Source organism: Coenobita brevimanus, chromosome 55, assembly GCF_032717465.1.
Source record: "Coenobita brevimanus isolate Jiangsu-jjx chromosome 55, ASM3271746v2, whole genome shotgun sequence".
Classification (NCBI taxonomy): Eukaryota; Metazoa; Arthropoda; class Malacostraca; order Decapoda; family Coenobitidae; genus Coenobita; species Coenobita brevimanus.
The window spans coordinates 52410852-52437091 of NC_137008.1; the positions used below are offsets into that span (position 1 = coordinate 52410852).

A 26240-nucleotide genomic window follows, 5' to 3' on the forward strand; every position below is an offset into this window, starting at 1 on the left:
GACAACTTTAAGAGTTGTGCGCCGCAACTATAGTTATCTATTCTCTCCAACACTGTATGCACATCTGCATAACAGGCCTAATGAAAAGGTCTGGTATACAGTACACTGATGACAATCCGAGGTGGACGTAGAACAGTAGACTGCAGACCAAAGGGATGCAATACCAATCCCTGCTAAGGCACAAAATGTTTTGGGATTTCAGTTTTGTAAAAATATTTTGACTCAAACTCCAAAACACCCACCAACATGCCATATAATCACCCCTGTGAATACTGTACCATTACACCAGTCGCAATTGTGATATTCTTGGCATATGAGGCATCGCATGGAGTAGTCAGACAAGCGACAGAGTTGCCAGTTCGGAGTTAGGTGCATATACCACTATTTTAACCCTTCCCCCTTCATCTGAGCAAGTTGCTTGTCTGGAAACGCAACTGTAAATATGGCCAAAAGTCCTCCAAAATGTAGGGGCTCCGACTGCCACCTCGCCTGGCTGGGTGAGAGCTGTGAGTGTGATGATGAGGAGTCAGACATCCACCACTCCCTGTGCTGAGACAGCACAGTTGCCAGATCCTATGCTTCATGCTCAATGTTTCTAACAACAAACTACTGACAGATTTTATTTTTTTACACAAATGAAAAATTGCATTTTTATTTTATTCTTCTCGTGTTTATTACACACAGCAGCTGGCTAGCTAACATGCAGTGGTGCTGGAAACAATGCTGGCATCCCTTGTTGTAGTTCTCCTACTATTTCGTCCTATTACCTACTATTACTACTACTAATACTGATACTAAGAGGTACTAATACTACTGTTAAGGATTGTTGAACATTGGGGGAAGTGTTTACAGGTTGTTATGAGTGTGAATCAGTGTTTTTCTCCTCCTCCTACTACTACCACTACTACTCAAATAAGTCTGTCACAGTTACAACATCAACAACTACTACTACTACTACTGCTGCTGCTGCTGCTGCTGCTGCAACTGCTGCTGCTGCTGTTACTACTACTACTGCTACTACTACTACTACTACTACTGCTACTACATGAAAAATCAACTGCTACAGCTAATACTAATATTTCTACAAAACCAACAACTTCTGCTACTAATACTTCTAACACTTGAAAAATTAGTACCTTACTAAAACTAATACTAATTTTCATCCCATTATTTAAAATGCATAACATGGGTCATTTTCAGCTTGAACTAAGCTTTAAATAAAAAAAATGAAGTTGATACCTTGGTTACTAACAAAGTTATTGATGTTTGAAGTTTGGAAAACTTCGAACTCAATTTCTGCAGTTTTTAAAAACCGCCGCTTGTCTGACTACTCCACACGACGCCTCATATATTCAGTAGAGATGATAGGTATTAGTAACCAAGTGGTGATACTGTATGTGAAGTATATGTAGAAGTACTGTACTTGAACTTCCAAAGGATTCTAACCCCTTTCAATGACATACGTTTTATACCAGTACCTAAAGGCTATACACACTTTTTCTTTTTTCATATGAGTACAGTACAAAATTAAAATCTACTGATTATTCCATATGTAAGAAAATAAAATAACTACCCAGTAGTAATATTTGGGATTACTGCAGTGTTTGGTACCACTTTACAAATTCTTCTTACCCTACATAACTTATACAGCACATACACTGCCACTCAGGGATTTAATCCCCGAGCTAGGCAACTATGGCCATATAGCCCCGCTAGGTTGCAGGAGCATGCTACCGCTTCCAGTCCCAGGCGAGGCATGAACTCGCAATCTCCCAATCACGGCTTCGAATGCTCTACCACTGAGCCACCGTGCCCCCTGCCTGCCACTCAGGGTCACACTACCCAAAACACAACCTCCCCATCATACTACAGCATCCAAATACACTCATTGTTTTATTCTGTTTTGTAATATTTGATCTTTATATTATTCAGCCCTTCAAACTTAGTTTCAATACAGTATTCATATATGGTACACTCAATCACTATCTGCCTATCTATAGTCAGACACCACAAGCACCTAAGGGGTGGTCATTCATCTCTGAGTTATTTGTTTTGCAAAGAGGGGCACTAACCCTCCTCCAGTTCACTCGTTGACACATAGGGAACAGGTGTGGGTTGGTTATATGGTCACCAACCAGCACTGTAAATGGTTTCCTGGTAAACAGGAAACCATTAGACTTGTCACTCAATGTAAAACCACCTGAAAAAGAAAGAAGAGTAATAACAACTGACAGGAAAGATGGAAGAAATAGGTAGAGAGGAGGGTAGATGCAGAAAAAGAATGATAAAGGTGAAGAAAGAAGTAGGCAGCACTACATCGTAAGTGATAGTGGTAACCACCATCTACCACAAATCACTTCACTCTGGCTTTCTTACGATTTGATTGTAAGTACATTCTGGCATTATCCAGTCCTTCAAATTTAGTTTCACTATTACCCTGACCAAAGAGAGTGACCTGAGCCAGACACTTACTGGCACCTTTGTGGCGGGCAGCAGCACAATAAACAACATTGTGGGACACTGATATTATGGCTTCCTTTGCACCCGCCTCAGTCAGACCAAAGAATCGGCCGACGTTCATAATGTCATATGGATGGCGCAGTTGGTCAGCACTTCTGGCCCGGCTGGTGATAATGATGTTGGCTGAGCGTGAGGCCTGGTGCAGCATGTGGGACAGGGTGATGGTGCTCTTCCGGCTGCTGGAGTTCAGAATGCATGGACTGTAGCTTACCTAAACATAAAAAATTACTCTATTATCATTCAGCTATTACAGTATTGTAAAGTTTGTGTTTCTCATGGATCACTTGTCATCATCCTACCTAATTTGCAAGTATTTCTATGCAGAGGGCAGGATTAAGAAATGGGAAAAGCAAAACACAAAATGTCATATCATCAACTGAGTATAGGTGGTCCCCAACTTACGACTGGCTTACATTCCGAGAAACTGATTGTACGTGAAATTTTTCTTAAGTCAAAAATGTATTTAATGCATCTAACCAACCGAACATCATAGCCTAGCCAAGCCTACTAAGCCTTTTAAACAAGCTTAGAATACTTACATTACCCTGCAGTTAGGCAAAATCACAAACACAAAGTCTATTTTATAATATCACCATCATCTGGATCTCCTTTCACACGCTAAGACAGGATGAGAAGTAGCACTGTCCAGACAACCAAAGTTTACCCACTTCAATGGGCCACGCTTCCGCTCCATCAGATACAGGGGGAGAGAAAAAATAAAATAAAAAAATGAATGTCACCATGTTCTGTACCTTCATGTATACCTATCTGATAAGAGTCAATCCGAATGCTGTCACATTGAATAAGGGCTGCCAAATCCTGGTTATGCGCTTCTCCACAAAAAATTCATCCAGCCAGCTCGGTCTCTTGTCAGTCCCCTAGCTTCACCAACTTCTATACCTCTCTTCCTCAAACACTCATCCACCATATCCCTTCACATTCTTCTTGGGCTACCTCATCTCCTCCCTCCTTCAAATTCACTCAGATATACCTTTCTCACCACACTATTGTCATCCATTCTCTCCACATGACCTAACCATCTCAATACAGTCTCATTCATTCTGGTGTCCACAGACTTCCCCACTCCGCATCTTTCACGCATCACATTATTACAAATATTATCCACTCTCTGCATTCCACATACATTACTTAGCACCTCCATCTCCACAGCTCTCACTCTTTTCATTTTCATGCCACACCACAATCTCACATTCGTATGCTATAGTTGGCACTAACACTCTTTCATGTAAGCCTCGCGCAGCCGCAACACTCAAGCCTCTGCTTCTTATCAAGGCTTTCATAGCACCAGCTATTTTCCTTTCTTGAGTCATTCTACTTTCCACTTCTTTTCCACATTTTCCTCTCTTTTCTGTCCCTGTACCCAGGTATTTGAACTCTCTCACCAATTCCAGTCTCTCTCCATTCACTGTAACACCTCACTGGGAGTCACCTTCTCTCTCAATAACCATCACTTTACTCTTTTCTACATTCACTCTCAAGGCAAGATGCTCACAGACATCTACAAAACTCTGCACTAGTCTACCAAGCTCTTGTTCGGGATTTGCAAGTAGCACTGCATCATCAGCATAAAACAACTTTGAGAGATTCCATCCATCACCATTCATTACCAACACCATCCCTCTCTCCATTACTCGTGTTTTTACCTCTCTCATCACCCCATCCATCCATCCATCCATCATCCAGTCCTACTTCGCCCCACGAGGAGCGTAGGAGCCCGGGGCTAGGCAAGATGGTCCTGACATTAGATCCATATATATATATATATATATATTGAACAACCATGGGGACATCACTCACCTACAATGATTGTGAATCATTCACTTAGAGGTCCATTAACCTTTACACATGCCTCACTACCATCATAAAAACTCTTGACAGCACCTGGCAGCTAATCATCTACACCATGCATGCGCAAAAGCTTCCACAATCCTTCCCTGCCTACTTTTTCATATGCTTTTTCCAGATCCATAAATGCCATAAACACCTTATTATCCTTCCCACACACCTTCTCCACTATCTTTCTCACTGCAAATATCTGATCCACACATCCTCTGCCACTCCTAAAGCCACCCTGTTCGTCACTCACTAAGACTTCTGATATCTCTCTTACTTTCTCTATAATAATTCTTCCATATACCTTCCCTACAACTTTCAACAGACTTATGCCAAGATAATTCTTGCACTCGCTTCGTTCACCTTTATTTTTGTACATGAGTAAATTCACTGCCTTTTTCCATTCTACTGGCACAGTTTCACTCATCCATGTCTTCTTACATAGCTCCAACAAAATCTTCACTCCACTCTCCCGACTACACTTAATTATCTCTGCATACACCTCAACAACCCCAGCTGCTTTCCCATTTATCAGCAGCTTCACAGCATTCTTCACTTTTGTGAGTGTCCCGTTTCCTGGCACTGCATTCCTTCTCTGCACACTCCCAAAACCAATCACATTAACAGTTGCTTTTCAATCTCCATTCTCATTCATCAGACTTTCAAAATATTCTTTCCATCTAGTCCTTACTTCATCCCCATGGGTTAATAATCAACCACTTACATCCTTCAAACTTTAACATTTCTTTCCGTTGTCACTTCTACACTTCCGCATCTCTTTCCAGAATAACTTTCTATTTTTGGAGTAATTTGCATTAATTTTTCTACCTAGATCATCATTTACCTCCTATTTCTTCTGCACTAGGCTCTTTACATGGTTCTTGCTCTCCATATATTCAGTTCTTATTTCAACTTATTTTTTTTCCTTTGTTTTTCCTTCCTCCATTCATTATTAAAAAAAAAAAAAAAAAAAAAAAAAAAAAAAAAAGGCCTGTACCCACTCTAGCCACTTCTTCCTCTTTTCCTCCACTGCTCTCTTAACCTCTTCATCCCACCATGCTGCACCTTTCTTTATTGTTACTCTTGGAACACCACACACTGCTTTTGCATTCCTAACTATGAAATCCCTATATGTATTCCACAAGCTGTTCAGATCCATTTCATTCCAATTCAGTGATTCTAACTCCTCCTCAACTTTGGCCCTATATTCATCTGCCTCTTCTTCGATCCTCAGCTTCTCAACTTTCAGTCTCTCTCCCTGACTGCTCCTCTCTCCCTTGGTCCACCTCACTCTTCTCAAATTGATCTTGCATACCACAATCATATGATCTGACGAACCTCTACCTCGTCCTCTCGTTCCCCTCATATTAGTAACAGTTCCCAGCAGCGATTTCTCTACAAGCACATGATCAATCAGGCTCCTTTCAACATGACTGCATGTAAATTTATGTGCATCTTTGTATTTGAAATAAGAATTACAAATGTACAACCTCCTTTTCTGGCATATGCCCTTCAATCACTTCCTATTATCAGTCTCTCCTGATACTCCATTATTACCCATTGTATCATTCACAGGACCAGTACCTACTCTCTCCTTCATGTCGCCCATTACAAACACTTTATAACCCCTGGGCATTTCTCCTACTACTTATCCAGCTCACCCCAAAACCTGTCTTTCTCTGTCTCACTCCTGTCATCACACAGTGCATATGCTACAATCACTGCCACTTTCACCTTCTCAAACTTGAACTTGACATACATACACCTCAAGCTGACACAGTTGTAATTTACCTTCTGACAGAGATACCAAGCCCTTCACCTCTTCTGCTTTACGTTTAGGGCATGTCTTTCACTTTCTTTCCTGAATCATCTGTGGACTGAGAAATATACCAAACCTCTCAAACTTGAACTTGACATACATACACCTCAAGCTGACACAGTTGTAATTTACCTTCTGACAGAGATACCAAGCCCTTCACCTCTTCTGCTTTACGTTTAGGGCATGTCTTTCACTTTCTTTCCTGAATCATCTGTGGACTGAGAAATATACCAAACCTCTCTCAGCTTAGGATGATCAGTTAGCTGAGGAAAGCAGAGAGATGAAATGTTACGATAACTTTTACCCCCAGCTGTACACTGGAAACTAATTATGACTATCTATCTATCTATCTATTGCCAGACATCTCAATCCCGTTTGGGGTGGCCACAAACAAATCGCCTCCAAGTCGCCCTGTCCCCCGCCATTTCACTGCCCTGCTCCCAACTCACACCCCCCTCTCTCATATACCTCTCCACCCCATCCCTCCATCTCATCCTCGGCCTCCCCCTCCCTCTTACCCCCTCCACCTCACTCACATACACTCTCTTCGTCAGTCTTTCACCCTCCATCCTCTCCACATGGCCAAACCACCTCAGTGTGTTCCTCATAACGCTTCCTATCACATCCACATCCACACCACAACGCTCCTTTATATCCTCATTCGTCAGCCTGTCTCTCCATGTGACTCCACAGGCTCCTCTTAAATAACTCATTTCCACTGCTCTCACTCTTGACTTGTGTCCTTCCAACAATGTCCAAGCTTCACTTCCGTACGTTAGAGTTGGTATCACAATACAGTAATCCCTCTAATATCCGAACACCCAATATCCGAACATCCCCACTAACCGGACATAATCCTCCTGGGATCCAATATTCCCAAAATGGGCCAAAAACCGCGAAAAATTCGAAAAAAATCTGACTTTTTTCCCTCCCATAATTTGAAATTCCCGCCTGGCGCCAAACAGCTGTTACACCATGGTCCCTTCACCCCTTCCTTCCTCCCCCTCCCCCCTCCCCTGTCAGGTTGCCATTTGGTATTTTTCATTACCAATTGTGGGCCAATTTGGTAATGAAAAATTCGTTTGGTAATGAATTAGAATAATGCATTACCAAATGGATTTTTCACATGTATGAGGATACACAGGATGGAGATGGTGGAATGTTTACTCTCTCTGATTAATCTGCTACCCTACATAGTGTGAAAATAATCAACATGGTGTTAGTTATAAGGAGAGTGATTACATGTATTTCCACTTGTATATATAATTAGTGAAGAATATATGCTAGCTTTACGAATTTGGTAATGAAAAGTTATATTTGACAATGAAAGTTGAGGAGATTGGTAATGTGGCTGTTGCGATCTGGCAACTCTGTTGCCCCACCAACATCAACAGTCACAGCTTAACTCCGATGGAGAGCAGATACTCATAACAGTGCATGCCACAGGTGCTTGTTTTTTGTGAATAAACAGTGAATAAACTGCAATACCTTGCCACTAGAACACACGGGAATTTACAGTGTTGTGCAGTGTTAAGAAATTAGAATTTAGAGTGCAGAGGATTAACTGTGGACTGCAAACTGGCGGTTCAAACCAGTCCAAGAGCAAGGGACTTGTAAGGTGGAGTAGACTGTAGCACCAGTCGAGCAGGGCAGTACTCCCGAGGTGGATGGAAAGCTGATGACAGGGAGTGCTGGAGCTCCCGTTTCATCAGCCCTCAGGACTAGTTCCTGACCATCCCCCTTTGCTGAACTTTTTCAGTGTCTCAGTTACACAGAGAGTAGGCCAGCATGCTCTCAAGTACAAATTTCTCTAACTATCTTCACCAAACTACATGCACAGTACACACTACACTTCCTATTCAAAATTTACCTAAAATGGCGTCGTTATATCAAGCCTCGGAGTCCCCAGGGGGGGGGACCATAAATGCCCCCACCATCTGCCCCTCTCCCGATGACTTCCACTCAAGGTGCCTGGAACCACTGTCTGACTCTCTTCTTCTTCATTTCTGCAACATTCGCGGCCTTTCCTCTAACTTTCGCTCTGTTGAGCACCACCTCTCCTCCTCAAAACCTCACCTTCTTTTTCTAACGGAGACTCAGCTGTCTGAGGCAACTGACAGCAAACCCTTTTCTGTATCCTCCTACTTTCTCTATACTCATTTCAAAGCCAAAGGTGGCTGTTGTGTATATATACGCAACGACTTATCTTGCTCTCGTGTTCCTGAACTTGATTCTTCTGAATTCTCCACACTCTGGCTTCGGCTTTCCTGTCATTCTCTGACTAAATATATCTGTGCTGTTTACTTATCCCCTAATTCTACTGACTATCAAAAATTCTTCGACTATCTTACTTCTACGATGGAACACATTCTATCCATTTCTCCTTTCTCTGAAATCTCCATTCTTGGAGATTTCAATGTTCACCACCACCTTTGGCTCTCCTCTCCTTTCACGGATCCACCTGGTGAACAAGCCTACATCTTTTCTATCCTTAATGACCTAGAGCAGCTTGTACAGCACCCTACCCGTATCCCTGACCGCCTTGGAGAGAGCTCCAACATACTTGACCTCTTCCTCACAACTAATCCTTCTGCTTACTCTGTTAATCTTTTCTCTCCGTTGGGCTCCTCTGATCACAACCTTATTACCTTAACCTGTCCTATCACTCTGGTGCGACCTGTGGACCCTCCAGGGAAACGTCGTCTGTGGCATTTTGGAGCTGCAGACTGGGAGGCCCTCAGGCAGTACTTCTTTGATTTTCCCTGGAATGATTATTGCTTCCATGGCCGTGAGCCATCTGAGTGTGCCTTGCGCATTACGGAGGTTATTCTCTCGGGCATGGAAGCATACATTCCTTTCTCATATCCTTTGACTAACGCAAGAAAGCCTTGGTTTAATCACGCTTGTTCTAATGCTGTCCGCAACAAGGAGAGGGCCTACAAAAGGTACCGGAGCCAACCCACCCCTGAATCACATCATCTTTACGTTTCTGCCCGGAATCGTGCTAAGTCTGTTCTTCGCTCTACTAAAACTAATTTCATCCATTCTAAATGCTCTCAACTCTCCAACTCGAATTCGCTCCTTCTGGCAACTTGCCAAAAATCTATATAACAACTTTACCTCATCATCTTTCCCTCCTCTTTTCTACTCTGATGGTTCTGTAGCTATTTCTTCTACTGATAAAGCAGATCTCTTCGCACAGACTTTCTCCTCCAATTCTACCTTAGACGATTCCGGTGCTGTTCCTCCATCACTTCCCCCCTCTGACTTCCTCATGGCTGACATTAAAATTTCTTCAGTTGATGTATTTTCTGCCATCACTGGCCTCAGTACTAACAAGGCATATGGGCCTGATGGGGTCCCTCCTGTTGTTCTCAAGAACTGTGCTTCTGTGCTTACACCCTGCCTAGGCAAACTCTTTCGTCTTTGTCTGTCAACTTGTACCTTTCCTTCTTGCTGGAAGTTTGCTCTCATCCAGCCAGTCCCAAAGAAGGGTGACCACTCCCAACCCTCCAACTATCGTCCAATTGCTTTAAAGTCCTGTATTTCAAAAGTTTTCGAGTCAATTCTTAATAGAAAAATTTTAAGGCATCTTTCCTATCACAACCTTCTTTCCGATCGTCAGTATGGGTTCCGTCAGGGACGCTCCACTGGCGATCTTCTCACCTACCTTTCAGACTCCTGGTCATCCTCCTTTAGGGACTTTGGCGAAAGCTTTGCCATTGCACTTGACATCTCAAAGGCTTTCGATCGAGTCTGGCATAAATCTTTAATTTCCAAACTGCCCTCCTACGGTTTCTATCCTTCTATCTGTGCCTTCATCGCTAGCTTCCTTTCTGGTCGTTCTATAGCCGCTGTTGTAGACGGCCATCGTTCTTCTCCTCGATCTATCAACAGTGGTGTTCCTCAGGGCTCTGTCCTATCACCAACTCTCTTCCTTTTATTCATCAATGATCTTCTAAGCTGTACATCTAACCATATCCAATCATACGCTGATGACTCCACCCTTCACCTTTCCATTCGGTTCCCGCAACGCCCATCTCAACAGTTACTTCAACAAACAAGGGATGAGGCTATGGCACACCTAATGTCTGACTTGGCTCGTATCTCTGACTGGGGTAAAATAATATGGTTGTCTTTAATGCATCTAAGACTCAGTTCTTACACCTATCAACCCGACAAAATCTTCCACAGGTATACCCACTAATGTTTAATAATATTCAGCTTAATCCTGCATCATCCTTGAACATGCTTGGGGTTTCATTTACTCGGGACTTATCTTGGAAAGATCATATTACATCTCTTGTAAAATCTGCTTCCAAGAGATTGGGTGTGCTAAGCCGACTCCGCTCTTTCTTTACCCCTGCGCAATTGTTGACTATATACGGGGGTTTTATCCGCCCCTGTGTGGAGTACAACTCTCATGTGTGGGGTGGCTCCCCACATACAGCTCTTCTCAATAGGGTGGAGTCAAAGGCTTTTTGTCTCATTAACTCTCCTCCTCTTACTGACTCCCTTCAACCTCTGTCTCTTCGCCGCACTGTTGCATCTTTATCTCTTTTCTATCGCTACTTTAATGGTCACTGCTCCTCTGAACTGTCTGCTTGCATTCCTCCACCTCTATGACGGGCGCGTAGCACCCTCCTGGCAGCAAACTCTCATCCTTTTTCTGTCCAACTCTCTAATGCAAGAGTTAACCGTTACTCCCAGTCTTTCATTTATGCAACAGGTCAGCTCTGGAACTGTCTCCCTCTGTCTGTATTTCCTGCTGCCTATGATCTCCAGTCTTTCAAACGCAGTGTGTCCAGGCATCTCAAAATGATCGGATCTTGAATTTGGCTCTATATTGTATTTTGTTTTTCTCTTGGAGGGAACTGTTACTGCGGGCTCATGGCCTTTGGTTCCTTCTTCCTCGCATAAAAAAAAAAAAAAAAAAAAAAAAAAAAGTACCCAGAATGTTTAATATTGTATAAACTCACCTCTAAAACCTCATTTTATGGTTCTTTTGCATTTATTTCAGTCTTTTATGTCCCTTATTGGTGTGATTTGGGTCTTAAATAGGTGCAATGCATGTCCAGAGGGAGTTGTATAGGTGTTTTTCAGAGTTAGGTCCATAAGTACAAGTCCATAAGCTGGGGCCCAATATCCGGACAGGACCACTATCCGGACCTGCCTATGGCTCTATTGATCCGGATATTGGAGGGGTTACTGTACTGTCATGTAGTAACTTTTTCACTTCCATGCTCACTTCCCTGTTTCTTATCACTGCTTTCAAGGAACCAGCAACCTTTCTTCCCTGCTGTACCCTTTCAAGCACTTCACCCTCCAAACCTCCATCCTTACTCATCACACTACCCAAATACTTAAACGTACTCACATTTTCCAATTCCTCACCATCTAACCTCGCTGTACATTCACCAACTTCACCTCTCTCAAAGACCATCACTTTACTCTTCCCTACATTCACCTTTAGGTTCCGTTTCTTACACACTCTCTCAAACTCATCCACCAAGCCTTGCAGCTCCCCTTCGTCTTCACTCAACAACACAGTATCATCTGCAAACAACAGTACAGGGAGTTTCCAAACACTATCCTCTCTCAACCCTTTCACTCCAAAGATTTTGTGTCCATTCTTGTTACCTCCAGACATTTTTATTCAGCATAATATAACAACCTCATGGGCCTAAAATTATTATATGTCTATCTTGAATACTGAGTTGCAACAGCAGATAAAACACTTAACCCAAGACCTACGGCTGTCGGGTGACAGTTACTGAAAATGTCTCAAAAAGTCCTATGGCTGACAATGACACAGAGGCTACCAAAAACAGGCAGTAGGTAGCACCGCCTCTTTTATGATGTACAGTATATGGGACCTGGTCAGTGGGAACTAAGAGATCAGGTAGTGAGAGGCATGATCCAGCCCCCTCTCCAGGTGTGGGAACCCCCCCCCCAATCCCCAAGCCATCTCTCCACCTCCCTTTGCCCCATTGGACGCTGCCTTCTGTCCCCTCCCACCCAAACTACCCCTAATACCCCCTCTAGACCACCAATACCTCCTCCTGATGCCACTCCACACTCTCTATTCCCCCTTATTTCTCACGGATGCCCCATTCTCGCTCACATTGAGGAGTGGCTATTTTTTTAATTTTTGATGGTTGCTTGTGCAGTAACCATTAGACATATGAGGGTGAAATATACATTTTCTGGTGTGTAAAATCAACCTCTTCAAATCAACAAGAGCAAAATTTATTTTGATACAATTTCTCTCTCTCTACACGAGGGGTAACAAATTTTATTTTTGACTTTCTTTGACAGTTGATACTGCGGCAACCATGTCATATGAGAGTGTAACATACATTTTCTGGTGTGTAAATTCGAGCTCTTGAAATCTGTAAGAAAAAATATCACTTTGGTGAAAGTTAAAAAATCGGACCCTTTTGTGGATCTGAGGATAGGGGGGGCTGGAAGATTTGTGGTCTTTAGGGGTTAAGTGTGATGTTAATCATGAGGAAGTGTTGTGAGAAGACTATAGAGCCATAGCATTGTCTTGTTCCTACACTTAGCTGCATGAAATATGTTGCAAAAAGGCAAAAATCTGGGCCAGGTTAACATGAAACAACCTTAGTAATTAAGTTGTTTGTGAAAGCTATATCTAAACCCTACAGTTTATACTTTTCTTAAATGAATCAAAAAGTCTGGAGATAACAAAAGTACAATAAAAATGACATCCTTGGTTTCAGGGGGTTAACTCTAGATAACTATCCTCAAGGCCCTCCACCCCACAGGGTGTAGCAGGGAATTTATTTTTGTCCAGGGATTGTGGATGTACATTCCAAGCTTTTGTGCCACTAATATTTGCATTTATTTTTAACTCCTTCAACCCAGTGATGTACAGTAATCTAATGTAGCCTTACTAATTGCTGGGGAACTTCATCTGTTTAGGATAGTTTAAGAATTGAGGGAGTTAGATATATCCTTCTTTAACACCATCAGAAGGCATAAGAAACGACCCACCATCATGCTTTTCAGTCTGAGGTGTATTTGCCAAGCTGAATATAATCATCCGGCAGCAACAAGATTATAATGCAAATTATATTTTTATGAGCAAGCATGCACAGCGGTTTACTCTACATTCAGCTGAGAAATGAGTGGTCCGACACATGGCCTGACTGCAATGGCTTTCAGAGGATAATAACTTTTCTAATAGCTATGTGAGCTAGAGAAGAGATTCTTTCAGAATGGCAGTAGACACATTCAGTAAGTTTTGTTTTTTACTAAACAGTATATTTACTCATAAGCCCAAAGAAACTCCTTGGAATCCCAGTTTTCCATGGGAATGTACCATGGGCTTCAACTGACATGCTCCACTAAGAAATCAATTTTACAAATATTTTAGCTCAATTATTCTTCTGTTATTGTTCAACTGCCTCACCAAAAATGTTGAAAGTGTATACTACGATAAAATTATGATGAAAGGCATATATACAAAAGCTTGCTTCCTCGTCACACGCTCATAAAGCGCTCTTTACTGGCCTTATTGAAGTGGCTATGTAGCAAAGGTATATTGGTAAGAACTTTGACCCTAGGCTTTTATGGTTGTCAAAAGCTTTGCCAGATGGATACATTATGTAGTGAGGAGGGGAGTAGGTACTGTATGGGGAGGTCTGCAGCTACTTTATTGAATGTACAAGATTGTAAAGTCGAAAATTTGTAAGATGACTTTGTAAAACGGACCACCTGTACCCCTTTTAGGTAAACAAGGGCCTGAAGCTAAGCAACCATAGTCCACAAGATTTAAGTCAAAGCTCATCCTTCATCCTTAGCAAAATAGCCAAGAGCAGACTATGAGCGCACAGCTGTCTCTCAGTCGAGTTCTACCACCAGATCACCAGGTGCCCACTTACCTTCATATTGCACATAAGACAGGAGAAAGGGTCTCACCTCAAAGTAAATATCTCTTTCCACTGCCAAACGCAATAGTCTGCGAGCAAAACGTGTCCCACGCTCTTCAGGATCTAGTGATATTATATCTACATCCACTAGCGTCTGAGTAACAGTCTGAAATTGTCAGAAAGACAATGTGAAGAACCTGAGAAACAGAAATGTTAAAAAAAATATATCAGCTAAACTAGTTTCACTGCATTTATCTTATCACAAAACAGCAAGAGAAAACAGTCACTTGCACACACTTTTCCTAAAGAATATTGCTTGGAGGAAATCAAAGCAAGACAGAATTACAAAGATATGGAATAAAACAGAAATGTAATTACAGTATTAAACCATTACTGAATACTTGTACAATAGTTCTACCTCCACTAGCAAACAGCTAAAAGGAAAATCTTAAATTAAAGCCATATCCAAAAATGACTAGATGAACTACACTTACTACAATCTGTTGACGGTAAACATAAACACATTATATGACACTACAAGCGAATGAAAAAATATACTATCTATGCTGTTTACAATCATACTATCATTCATCAACCCATCCATCCAATCCTATGTTGCCCCATGAGGAGCATCCGAGCCTGGGGCAAAGCAAGTTGGTCCTGACATATAAGTTGAGTGTGACCAGCCTCACTCATCCCTGAGTAGCATTACGTGAGCAATAAACCCCAACCACCCCTTGGATACATAAACCTGCACCGGCTCAATCCAACTGGAGCGCCGTAATTACTCACTAAACCACCAGGCACCATAATTTGGTTATATGGTTACCACTCAGTGTAGTAAATGGTTTCCTGGTGTACAGGAAAGCATTTGGCTAGTCACTCAGTGTAGAGTCACACATAGGCAGAAGGAAGAGGAAAGAATGAAAGAAGAAAGACAGAAGAGGAAGGAAGGTAGGGAGGAAAGGGCAGACACCCAAAGCAGCACAACATCGAGTGAGTGGATGGGGAGTGCCCCCACTTTCATCAATCCAACTTCAAAAATCAGACCTAAGACATGGCAAAAGCACAGAAGTAGGGGTATTATCCAACAGCATACCCACTGATGTGGGCCACACACAGCCATTCACAATCACCCATTATCATACACAGTGCACCCCTACACAATGCGAACTCACACGGTGCGAATCACCTACAAAGCAAGGTCAACCCAGAAAATGCTTATTTTTATCCAATGCAAAATCCACGAATCGAACTTCCCAACACGCGAATCGGTTGTATGATTCCACGGCAAAAATGGACTTCCCACCATTACTACGAGTGTTGGGCTGGACAATGTGAGTCAGTCACATGAAGGCAGGTGGCTGGGAATGAGCCAGATTCAAAATGGCAGGAGGCTGGCCACCTATCTGCATGCCATCTACTAACTTTCCTTGATAAACAGACATTTCTCCTCCATACTCACACCAGAACACATGTTGTACCTCACATCCTGTGGTTCATTTTAGCATCATAGCAGTACTCAGCCGTTCATCATGGTCTCAGCTGTTGACTTTGAAGGCTTTATGGCACCTCCTGGAGACCTCAGCAGTGACAGTGAGAGTGACAACGGGGTGCCCCCCTCCGCGGGGCAAAAGTAGACATCCTAAGCCCCGCATATCCACCCCCCTCCCTTCTTACCAAGCCCAGAAGTCACTTAAATAAAAGTGCATGGTGTTCTATTTGTTGTTTTATTTATTGGTCCAACAATAAGTACTATTAGACAAAGTATTAGTAGGGTAGAGTAGGCTGCATGGGGACCCGAAGACCAAGCCCTAGGTGGGCTGTCCACCATATACCATTTTTCCCTTAAGTTCTTTGGTTCACACAATGTGAAATCGTACAGTGTGAGGGTTTCTGCCACCCATAAACTCGCATTGTGTGAAGGAGCACTGTACTAACCTTAATTTCTACTAACATGGGTGGTCACAGATGGATAGTACCTTACATATCTACTCCACCATTCATCGATCATCTGGTACAGTACACTTCTGTCCTATCAAGAGCACAGGCATCCTGGGCTAAGCTGCTCTGTCCCAACATTATAGGTGAGGGAGACCAGCCTAATCCCAGGTGGCACTATGTGAGCAATAAACTCCTGTTATCCCTCTGATGTAAACCCTATTGGGTCTTATCCAGTTGGAGTGCCTTAACCCCTTGAGGCCGCAAATCACCAGGCCCGACTGTCACCCCAACTGCAAAAAGGCATCGATTTTTCAACTTTTACTGAGGTAAAGTTTTCTCTTACTGATTTGAAGAGCTTGAATTTACACACCCGAAAATGTCAATCTCAGTCCCATAGGTCTCATGGTTACTGCACAACTGACCGTGCTACATGCGCATCTGGTAGTGCTCATGACTGGAATGTCACTCAGCCATATTGCAGAACTTCTGCCTATCAGAATTCTTTCATTCCCTGAACTGCAACTCTCTGGAACTTGCTTCCCCAGAGTTGTTTCCCTCCAAATTTCAACCCACAGCTGTTCAAGTCTAACTGTTACAGACATTTTATGAACAGAGGACACCAGTAATCTGGTGTTAGATTATTTTTTTTTTTTTCTCTCGTTTGTTTTTGCTTCCTCCACTGTTATTTAAAAAAAAAAAAAAAAAAAAAAAAAAAAAATACCAATCGCACATGAATGAAAATAGGAAAATCTTTTGGCATGTACATATTTTTTGCCACATTACCTTACAAAAATCACATAAATCAACATGAAACAGTGCCCAGGTGTGAAACAAGCTGTATGAGTGTGCATTAAAAAAAAAAAAAAAAGAGGAAAAAATTACCTTTGCATGCAAGATAAAAATTTATTGATTCACCACATACATAAGTAAATCACTCAATAAGACAAACAGTCATATATACTGTATACTGAAATGTATAAAAAAAAAAAAAAAAAAAAAAAAAAAAAAAAATCTACTTACATTTCCCGAGCCAGATTACTACAGTATCTATCTATTGCCAGATGCCTTAATCCCGTAAGGGGTGGCCAGAAATAAATCACCTCCATGTCACTCTGTCCCCTGCCATTTCATTGCCCTGCTCCCAGCGCACATGCCCCTCTCTCATATACCTCTCCACTCTAACCCTCCATCTCAACCTTGGCCTCCCCCTCCCTCTCCCCCCCTCCACCTCACTCACATACACTCTCCTTGTCAGTCTCTCACTCTCCATCCTGTCCACATGGCCAAACCACCTCAGTGTGTTTCTCCTAATGCTTCCAATCACATCTACACCACAACGCTCCTTCATTTCCTCATTTGTCAGTCTGTCCCTCCATGTGAATCCACAGGCTCCTCTCAAATAACTCATTTCCACAGCTCTTACTCCTGACTTCTGTCCCTCCAACAAGGTCCAAGCTTCACTTCCAGATTACATATGCGTAAATTATACAAAGAAACTAATATTCTTTCGCTAATAACCTTTCATAAATAACTAATAACAGATATAAAATACATTCCATTGCATCAAACAGGTCAAGGGTAACAACATGAAAGTCAATGACACAGTGGCGTGGTGTTTGGCTTGCTTGATTTGGGTGGGAGGTGACAGTCAGATGAGGAACCAGTAAGGCAGTTGGAGGTGGAGTGGGTGTGGGGGGGGGGGCCTGGGAGGTGGAGGGAGGGTTGGGGGGGTTCAATAGATCTTTTCCATGTGATGTCACAAGTCACGCGACTTTTGTTTACGACGCACAGTGGATGGCAAATTATCCGAAGTCTAGAGAGAAAGAATAGCAGATTCCACAATGGTATCCCACTGTTGTGCCTTTGGCTGTAAGACAAGGCAGAAAACTGGGAGTGGGGTACACTTCTACCAGTTTCCAGCCAATGAAGAAAGGCGACAAATGTGGATAGGTGCTGTGAAGAGGGAGAATTGGCAGCCAACAACATACATCCGGCTCTGTAGCATGCATTTCATATCAGATGAGCCGATGAGTTGTGAGCAGATACGGGCATATTTATCATTCTTTGCAGCTGCAGATGTCATGGAATATCCTAATTATGTTAGTGTCACAGAGTACAAGACCCACATGCCCATGTGTGTATGTGGGAAAAGAGGAAGAGGGTCCATGTCACAGGCCTTATCTTGGTATTATTCCAGAGTTTCACCCATATGAAATAACACATACTCTTTATTCTCCATGGCAGCAATGACCAATAATGTCAGATGGATAATTAAAACTGATTAAATTACAGGTTAGGTCAAACTGAAGGTTAGGTTAAGTTAGGAAAGGTTAAAACTTAAATTTTATTTTTTCAATGTTTTTCAGTGTGATTCATTTGAAACTGATATTTGGGTTATGGCGGAATGCTTTAATAGTAGTGCAGTACAGAGCACTATTGAACACTTCAGTGTAAAACTGTAATATACCACTGTGAGTCTGTATGCTAAACTGTTTCAGTTACAACTAACACATAAGTATTAGTACTATTATGTATAATTTTCAGTTTTATTGCTCCACTGAAAGCCAAACTGCCATAGGCCTACATGCTCCAGTTAAATATACATTTTTCACTGAGTGCAAAAATACTTGAATCACAAATGAGAGGATAAATACTGTACTTATATCAACAACCCTTTATATTTAGGTACCTCTTGATTTACATCAGTATTGTGTTCCAGAAGAAGTTGTGTAATTTGAATTTCGTGTAATTTAAACATAATTTTCCCACACGAATACATGTAAAGTGAAGGAGTTAGGTTCTGTGAACTTTCTATAGTACTATGTGGTAAATAAGTTATACAATAATTCCATACCTTTAATTACACCTGAATTATGTACACACACTGTACAGATAGAGAGGAGAGGCACAAGCAGCTGACATTACAAAAACTCGTCCGAATCAGTCTCCTGCTCTGACTGACAATGAGAGACTTCAGGTGGTTGCAAAATGAAATGCCCCATGGCACAAGTTATGCTTTTTCTTAAATTGTGTTAGCTTAAGAAAAACGTATATTGTAAACAAAAAGACAAAATTTTTACATCGCGTTATTTCAAAAAAGTGTAATTCAAACTCGTGTACCTTGATAGGTACCTGTATGTACTACAAGTATGACTTTCTTGTTAATGTAAAATGTAAGATCATTAAAATGATACTGTTGAAGTCTTTAAGTTTTAGGTTGTGATATTCATCAGCATAAAATAAATGACCTGAGGTGGTTTGGACATGTGGAGAGAATGGAGAATGAAAGACTGACTAAGAGGGTGTATGTAGGTGAGGTGGAGGGAGGGAGAGGGAGGGGTAGACCGAGAATGAGGTGGAGGGATGGAGTTGAGAGGTATATGAAGGAGGGGGGGGTGAGTTGGGGGGAGGGTAGTCAAATGGTGGGTGACAGAGTGACTTGGAGGCGTTTTGTCTGCGGCCACCTTTGTGGGATTGGGGCGTAGGGCTATAGATAGATAGATAGAATTTAAATTTGAGCCAATGTTATGTTTCAGTTGCAATGTAAAAGTTAACTTGACAGTTTTGACATATACTGTCAACTATGCATTTTGTTAAATTATTTTAAACATATATACAGGCTGTGTGTATGTATCTAGGCCTATAATTATATAGTGAAATTTCCAAAATAAGTAAATTTTTGGCAAATTTCAAGAATTACACCTAACTCACACTGAAGCTTAAAATTTTCATTTTTCAATGTTTTATAGTGTGACTGATTTGAATGTAATAAAGTAATCCCCATACTTTCCAGACGCCCACTTTCCGGACATTGTGGGCCTGGACCTTTGGAACCCAAAAATGGACAAAAAAAGATCCCCCCCAAATCCAAAATTTTTCCCCACCCGTAATTTGAAATTGCCACGTGTCACCAAACATCTGGTTTACACCACGATCCCTTCACCCCTTCCTTCCTCCCCCCTCCCCTGTCAGGGTTGCCATTTGGTACTGGTATTTTTCGTTACCAAATGTGGGCCAATTTGGTAATGAAAAATTCATTTGGTAATTGAATCAGAATAATGCATTACCAAACAGATTTTTCACATGTATGAGGATACACAGTATGGAGATGGTGGATTGTGTGCTCTCTCTGATTAATCTGCTAGCCAACATAGCATGAAAATAATCAACATGCTGTTCATTATGAGGAGAGTGATTACATGTATTTCCACTTGTATATATAATTAGTGAAGAATAAATGCTAGCTCTACGAATTTGGTAATGAAAAGTTATATTTGGTAATGAAAATTGAGGAGTTTGGTAATGTGGCTGTTGCGATCTGGCAACTGTGTTTCCCCATCACCAACACTCCAACAGTTATTGCCTAACTTCGATGGCGAGTAGATGTCTATCGCAAAGGAAGCCACACGTGCTCATTTTTGGTGAATAAACAGTGAATAAACTGCAATACCTTTCCACTAGACCACATGGGAATTTACAGTGTTGTGCAGTGTTAAGAAATTAGAATTTTGAGTGCAAAGGATTAACTGTGGAGTGCAAATAGGTGGTTGAAACTGGCGTGGTGCAGTTAAGAACAATGTGCAGTGTTAAACAATCATAACTCACAGTGCAAAGAACTAAGTGCAGCACAACACTGGATTACTGTACGTGCTTCAAGAGCATTTTCACCATTGCCAAAACTTAGAAAAGCCGGCCATAAATGTGCTGTAAGTACCCTGGCTGAGGCACAGTCACTTCTAATTCCTCATTCTTTGGTTCCTTTTCATTTATTTCATGCTTTATGTCCAATATTGGTGTGAACAGGGTCTTAAATAGGTTTAAATAGGTGCTATGCATGTCCGGTTGGGAGTTATTTAGGTGGCTTTCAGAGTTAGGCTGGGTTAGGGTTCTTAAGTATCAGTCCAGGAGCTAGGGGCCCACTTTCCGGACAGGACCACTTTCTGGACATGCCTTTGGCTCTATTACATCGGATAGTAGAGGAATTACTGTATTCATTTCTGTCGGAAATTACTTTTTTTTTTTTTTTTTTTTAATACCAAACCAAGCTAACCCAACCAAACTAATGTAATCGAACCTAGGACCTAACGAAGACTAAGAAGAGAAAATAACTGCAGTAGGCTAATAGGCCCATGCTAGACAGCTCCCTCAAAAGTGTGACTTACCTACCCTGCCTAAAGTAGCCCATGCCAGGCAGCTCGCACAGGAGAGTGACCACAAGAATGACAAATTTTATATGCAACCTATACCTGTCATATGCTTCTCTAGCCTATGCTTGAAACTCTCTAGAGGGGGCAGCACCTACATCACTGGGTAACCTATTCCATTCATCAACTACTCTATTCACAGTCAGTGAATCCCTACCCCCTTGGCCCCACGTCAAAAATTTACTGATTACCGGTACCAAGCTAATTTACATGAACAGTATGTCAATTCCAGCTGGCTATATTACACATATACAATGTGACATGTCTGTTTGCCTTGAAGGATGCCCCTGTGAACTTTAATGGGGTGTTCACCAAATAGTGATAGAGATCGTCATATCTGAGATCTGGTTTTGGTCCCCAATCCTTGAAACTGGTGAACTTCTCACTAGGTATGGTGTAAAGATCCAGCCCCAAACACTTTATCTTGTTCCTGCACATATCTTGGTGGCACTGATCCAGATTTCTGCATATATCTGACAGTTCCATCTCTGACAGCCCTGCCTAGATAGCCACTACTGCAAGGAGTTTGCCGTCCAATATAGGGTTGTAAACAAAACCACGTGATTTGTGATGTCACTGGAAAATGTCTACAGTAATCACTCCAATATCCGACGTAATAGAGCCATAGGTAGGTCCGGATGTTGGTTCTGTCCGGATATTGGGCCCCAGCTTATGGACTTGTACTTATGGACCCTAACTCAGAGAAACACCTATACAACTCCCTCTGGACATGCATAGCACCTATTTAAGACCCAAATCACACCAATAAGGCACATAAATGACTGAAATAAATGCAAAAGAAACATAAAATGAGGGTTTAGAAGTAGGTTCATACAATAATAAACATTCTGGTGACTGGCTCCTGGACTGGTACTTATGGACCCTAACCTAGCCTAACTCAGAAAAACACCTTCCTACTGCACATGCATAGCTCCTAACACCCTATTCACACCAATAAAGGACATTAAAGAGTGAAATGAGGTAAGTATAGTATGGAAAAAAGTACAGTATGAAACATTCTTATGTTCGGATAGTGGGGATGTTCGGATATTGGGCGTCCGGATATTAGAGTGATTACTGTATATTGAGGGAATATGCCTGCTAAACACCCCACAATGGTACAGAGAGGGTCTGGGGTGATTTGGGTGAGAGAAGACAGTGACAGGAGGATCCAATGGGGCAGAGGGAGGTGGAGAGATGGCCAAGGGGGGGGGGGAAGACCTCCCACCACAACTAGGGGGACCAATCATGCCATACACCACCAGATATTGCTGTTCCCATTTGCTAGCTTCCATTTACATCATCAAAGAGGCATGGCAACCTCTTCCCAGTTTTTTGTGGCTTCTAGATGTGGATCAGACCGAACATACCTCATCTACAACACCGATTGGTGATGAACGGACTTTAGGGGATAACCCACTAAACCACAAGGCATAACAAACTGGTTATACAGTATGGTTACCACCAAGTGAAGGATATGGTTTCCTGGCTTACAGTAAACTGTTTAGCTTGCCACTCAGTGTAGAGTCTCCTGCAGGCACCACTTCACTGAGTGAGTGGATGATGGGTGCCCCCACCTACCACTAGTGTTATGAAAACAAATCTCTTACAGTACCTGTTTGAGAGCACCTTCTGTTGTTGGTGTAAAGGCTATGATGTCATACTGCTTAATTATATCACGAAATTTTGAGAGAAATGCAGAGCCTGGATCTGAGTAGGTGACTGTGATGCGGGTGAGAATAACTGGCTCTCTTGTTATGTTATGTTTCTGCAGATCATCTTTCGTTATGTCCAACTTTGGTGGTGATGGAACATTTGGGAAGTCACCTGGAAAAACAAAATACATCAGGCACTCCACCTTATTTAAGATTGCTATGGGATGTAACTATACTTACAAAATGGCACTTTAGGCAATACACATGCTTTTGGTTTCCCCAGTATGGCTCAGAGAGAGAGAGAGAGAGAGAGAAAAAAAAAATCTGGCTTCAAAGTATCATTCCAATGAAAAATGAGCAATTTTAAATGACAAGGATTGCTTTTTTTATAGTGACCCAAGCGCAAAGTTAAAAGAAGACAGGATTAAATTCTTTGAATAATTAATCCCTCCAGGTACAAGCATCCTTTTTCAGTGCATTCCATAAAGATGTAAAAAAATTCAAGACAACCTGTATTAGACAGATGAACAGATTTAAAGCTTATGGTATATACAGTATACTGAATGAACACACTGGTTTTAAATCTACTTCAACTGCAATGTTTTCCACATACCATGAAAGAGTTAAAAGATAGCACCCATTTTGAGGTTAACCTGTAATACAGTTAAAATACCGTGGACAAACTTTGGGTGTGTTTCCATTAACGACTGGTGATAACTGCATGACAGGAATTATCTTTCAAATTTGTATCCAGTAATTTATTTGACAGTCAAATTCCACAGAAATAACAAATTATGCTAGGTTCATTAGTTTTCTGACGTTGGCAATGGCATCCTATACAGGGATATAGTGGGTCAATTCAGCCCTGAAACCCATATGTCCCCCCCAAGTCTTTCTGGTTAGCTAGGTTAAGGTTACTGTTACATTAGGTTATGTCAATTTAGATCAGGTTAGTGGGGACAAAACAATTGTGACAGACTAACCTTGGTGCCAAATTAGCCTTATAGACTAGCACAGTAGGCAGACTGTTACCATGGTTTGCACATGAAACAGATGATGCTACATAATTAATATACAGAAGTTACACATTTCTGAAAGTTTGTAACTCCATCACTGACAACCTGGACACAGTTTAGTAAGAAGAAAAGAAAAATGCAGCTGAAAATTATATGCATGGAAGCTCCCCTACAGTTTTGCCAACACTGCAACCATTATGGGGTTCATCCTAAATACAGTATGGCGAGTTGTGAGAAAAGCAGGGAAAATGTTTGAACTTCCTGATGGGGTTAGCAATAAAACAAAGCCAGCCTTGTTATCAAATGTTTGAAGGCTAGATATCACCACCAGAAACGCATTGTATGATACCGGTACCTATCTCTCTCCAAGGTAAGCATTCTGCTGCAGCAGGTTACGTTAGGTTAGGTCCAGAGAAATATGCTGCACAACCTGGGGGATGCATTAGTAACTTGTAAAAATTTACCTTTTTTGCTTACCTTTCTTCCTCTTCTTTTTTTCTGATGAAAAGTTATCCTTTACCTCTGTATTGATGGCAACTGTCTGATACCCGATACTTAGGGCCTTAAGAACTGTTTTCTTTAGTTCGGAACCTGTTGCACAAATGTTTAAATCACAATAACCACGAGCGAGCTTCATTTTCCTCTTCCACTATATAAGTTTACGGTCCCAGGTGCTGAGAGTGAGACAGACTGATGTCACAATAGGCCAATGCCAGCAGGTTTTGTGAGGCGAAACGGCTACTGTAGCCGAGCTGCCGTCACAGTCGGGTGTCTTTTGCGAGCCGAAACAGCTGTCGTCTGCCTTGGCGCCTCGTGGTCGTTTGTAAACAAACCACCACAGCGTACCCACTTGCTTTTCCTCATTTTCTGCAACCGCCTCACGTACTTCAGCAACTCCAGAGCCACAAGGCAGTTTACTAGAGTTTCCCTTGCCGCAGGGTCCATATCGAGTACTGGTCAAACTCTTATTTCCCCTTGTTGATTGGCTGGTCACCTGAGTGTCCGAATCCTGACTTCGCCACAAGAAAAAAATAGAAATGAATAAAAACCACAAAAATCAAATTGTATTTACTTAATAGTTTTAGTTACAGTTTCCATCTGTGATAACAGAATATTTTCTCCCTTGTTACAAAATTAATATACGTTCACTTGAGTTCTCATCCCACCAACGAGCTGTGAGCGAAAATTGTTTTCCATTTCGCCTCGCAAGCGAAATCTCGCTCACCGTGGGTCAGTTTGAATAGCGGCTTGCGTGTTAGCCACTTTGATTCAGATCATCCAGTGTGACGACAAGATAGCACCATGTAGTTTGTGTGCCCACCACCAGGGCGGCGTTGATGTAAAGGTCGCCATGATTATGCACCTCGTCTGAACCCCATACTTTTGAAATCAGCTGATGAATCCGAAAAATATAGTGGTATGGTCCACTGCGCTGCATACGAATGCAAAAATGGGCCCAGGAATCCATCGAAGAGAGATGGCATAACATATCACAGGTAAGAAATTATTACTGGACGTTAAATGGCCGAGAAAAGATTCTTCCTTCTCACGAAGCAGTGGTATCAGCATAGTGAAGTTAAAATCTGTCGTGAAACTGAGAAATGCTTTCAAATATTGATGAAATACCGGCCGTGGCAACCCAAGCCGCCATCATACCCCCAGGAGGAGACTACGGAGGGGTAGACAAAGCGCGCGGCATGTCCAGTCAATACGGACTTAAGTTCACCTGGTCCGCGCGCCCCTATTCCCCGGAGTGCGCCCGACGAGACCGCCCCAGTCCCGGTGTCGTATGCACGGAATGACTTATGCTGAAAGTCACCGTTCCGCTCAGTGCTTATGCGCCGAGTGGCCGTTTAGCTTCTATTTTGAAAGTATCCGCATGTTATCCCATATTTTGTGCCATTTATCAACAACATTGTATGAAATACATGTGTCAGGAAGATAGTTGGATGTCTTATCGACCTGTAGGTAACTATAGGTCTATATATATATATATATATATATATATATATATATATGTGTGTGTGTGTGTGTGTGTGTGTGTGTGTTACAGGTAGATTATCAAATTAGTCATTTCGTGAATTAGGCTTAGTTTAATTTAGGTTTATTTAGACTAGGTTGATCTAGGATAAGGTTAGGTTAGGTTTGGTTAAGTTTGGTTAGTTTAGACTTAATAGAGAAGAGAACGGTAACTTCCAGCATAAAGTCACTCCGTGCATATGACACCAGGCGAGCTAGCCCTCGCCAGGATCGGGATGGAGCTGACCCTTCAGCTCCAAGCAGCACCCCAGTGACGGCCAGAATCCGTGCAAAGCAAGAGACAGCCTGTAACC

General features: G+C 42.0%; 1 protein-coding gene across 1 annotated transcript; it reads right to left on the reverse strand.

Moving 5' to 3' along the window:
* Positions 1 to 2353: 2353 nt before the first annotated feature.
* On the reverse strand, positions 2354 to 24557 carry Rpp30 (ribonuclease P protein subunit Rpp30). Its single transcript, XM_080273541.1, has 4 exons — positions 24385 to 24557; positions 22852 to 23063; positions 14138 to 14254; positions 2354 to 2731 (listed from the first exon to the last, which is right to left on the reverse strand). Exons 1-4 carry the CDS (start codon positions 24542 to 24544, stop codon positions 2354 to 2356), a joined length of 867 nt encoding a protein of 288 aa, XP_080129667.1. The 5' UTR covers positions 24545 to 24557.
* Positions 24558 to 26240: the final 1683 nt, after the last annotated feature.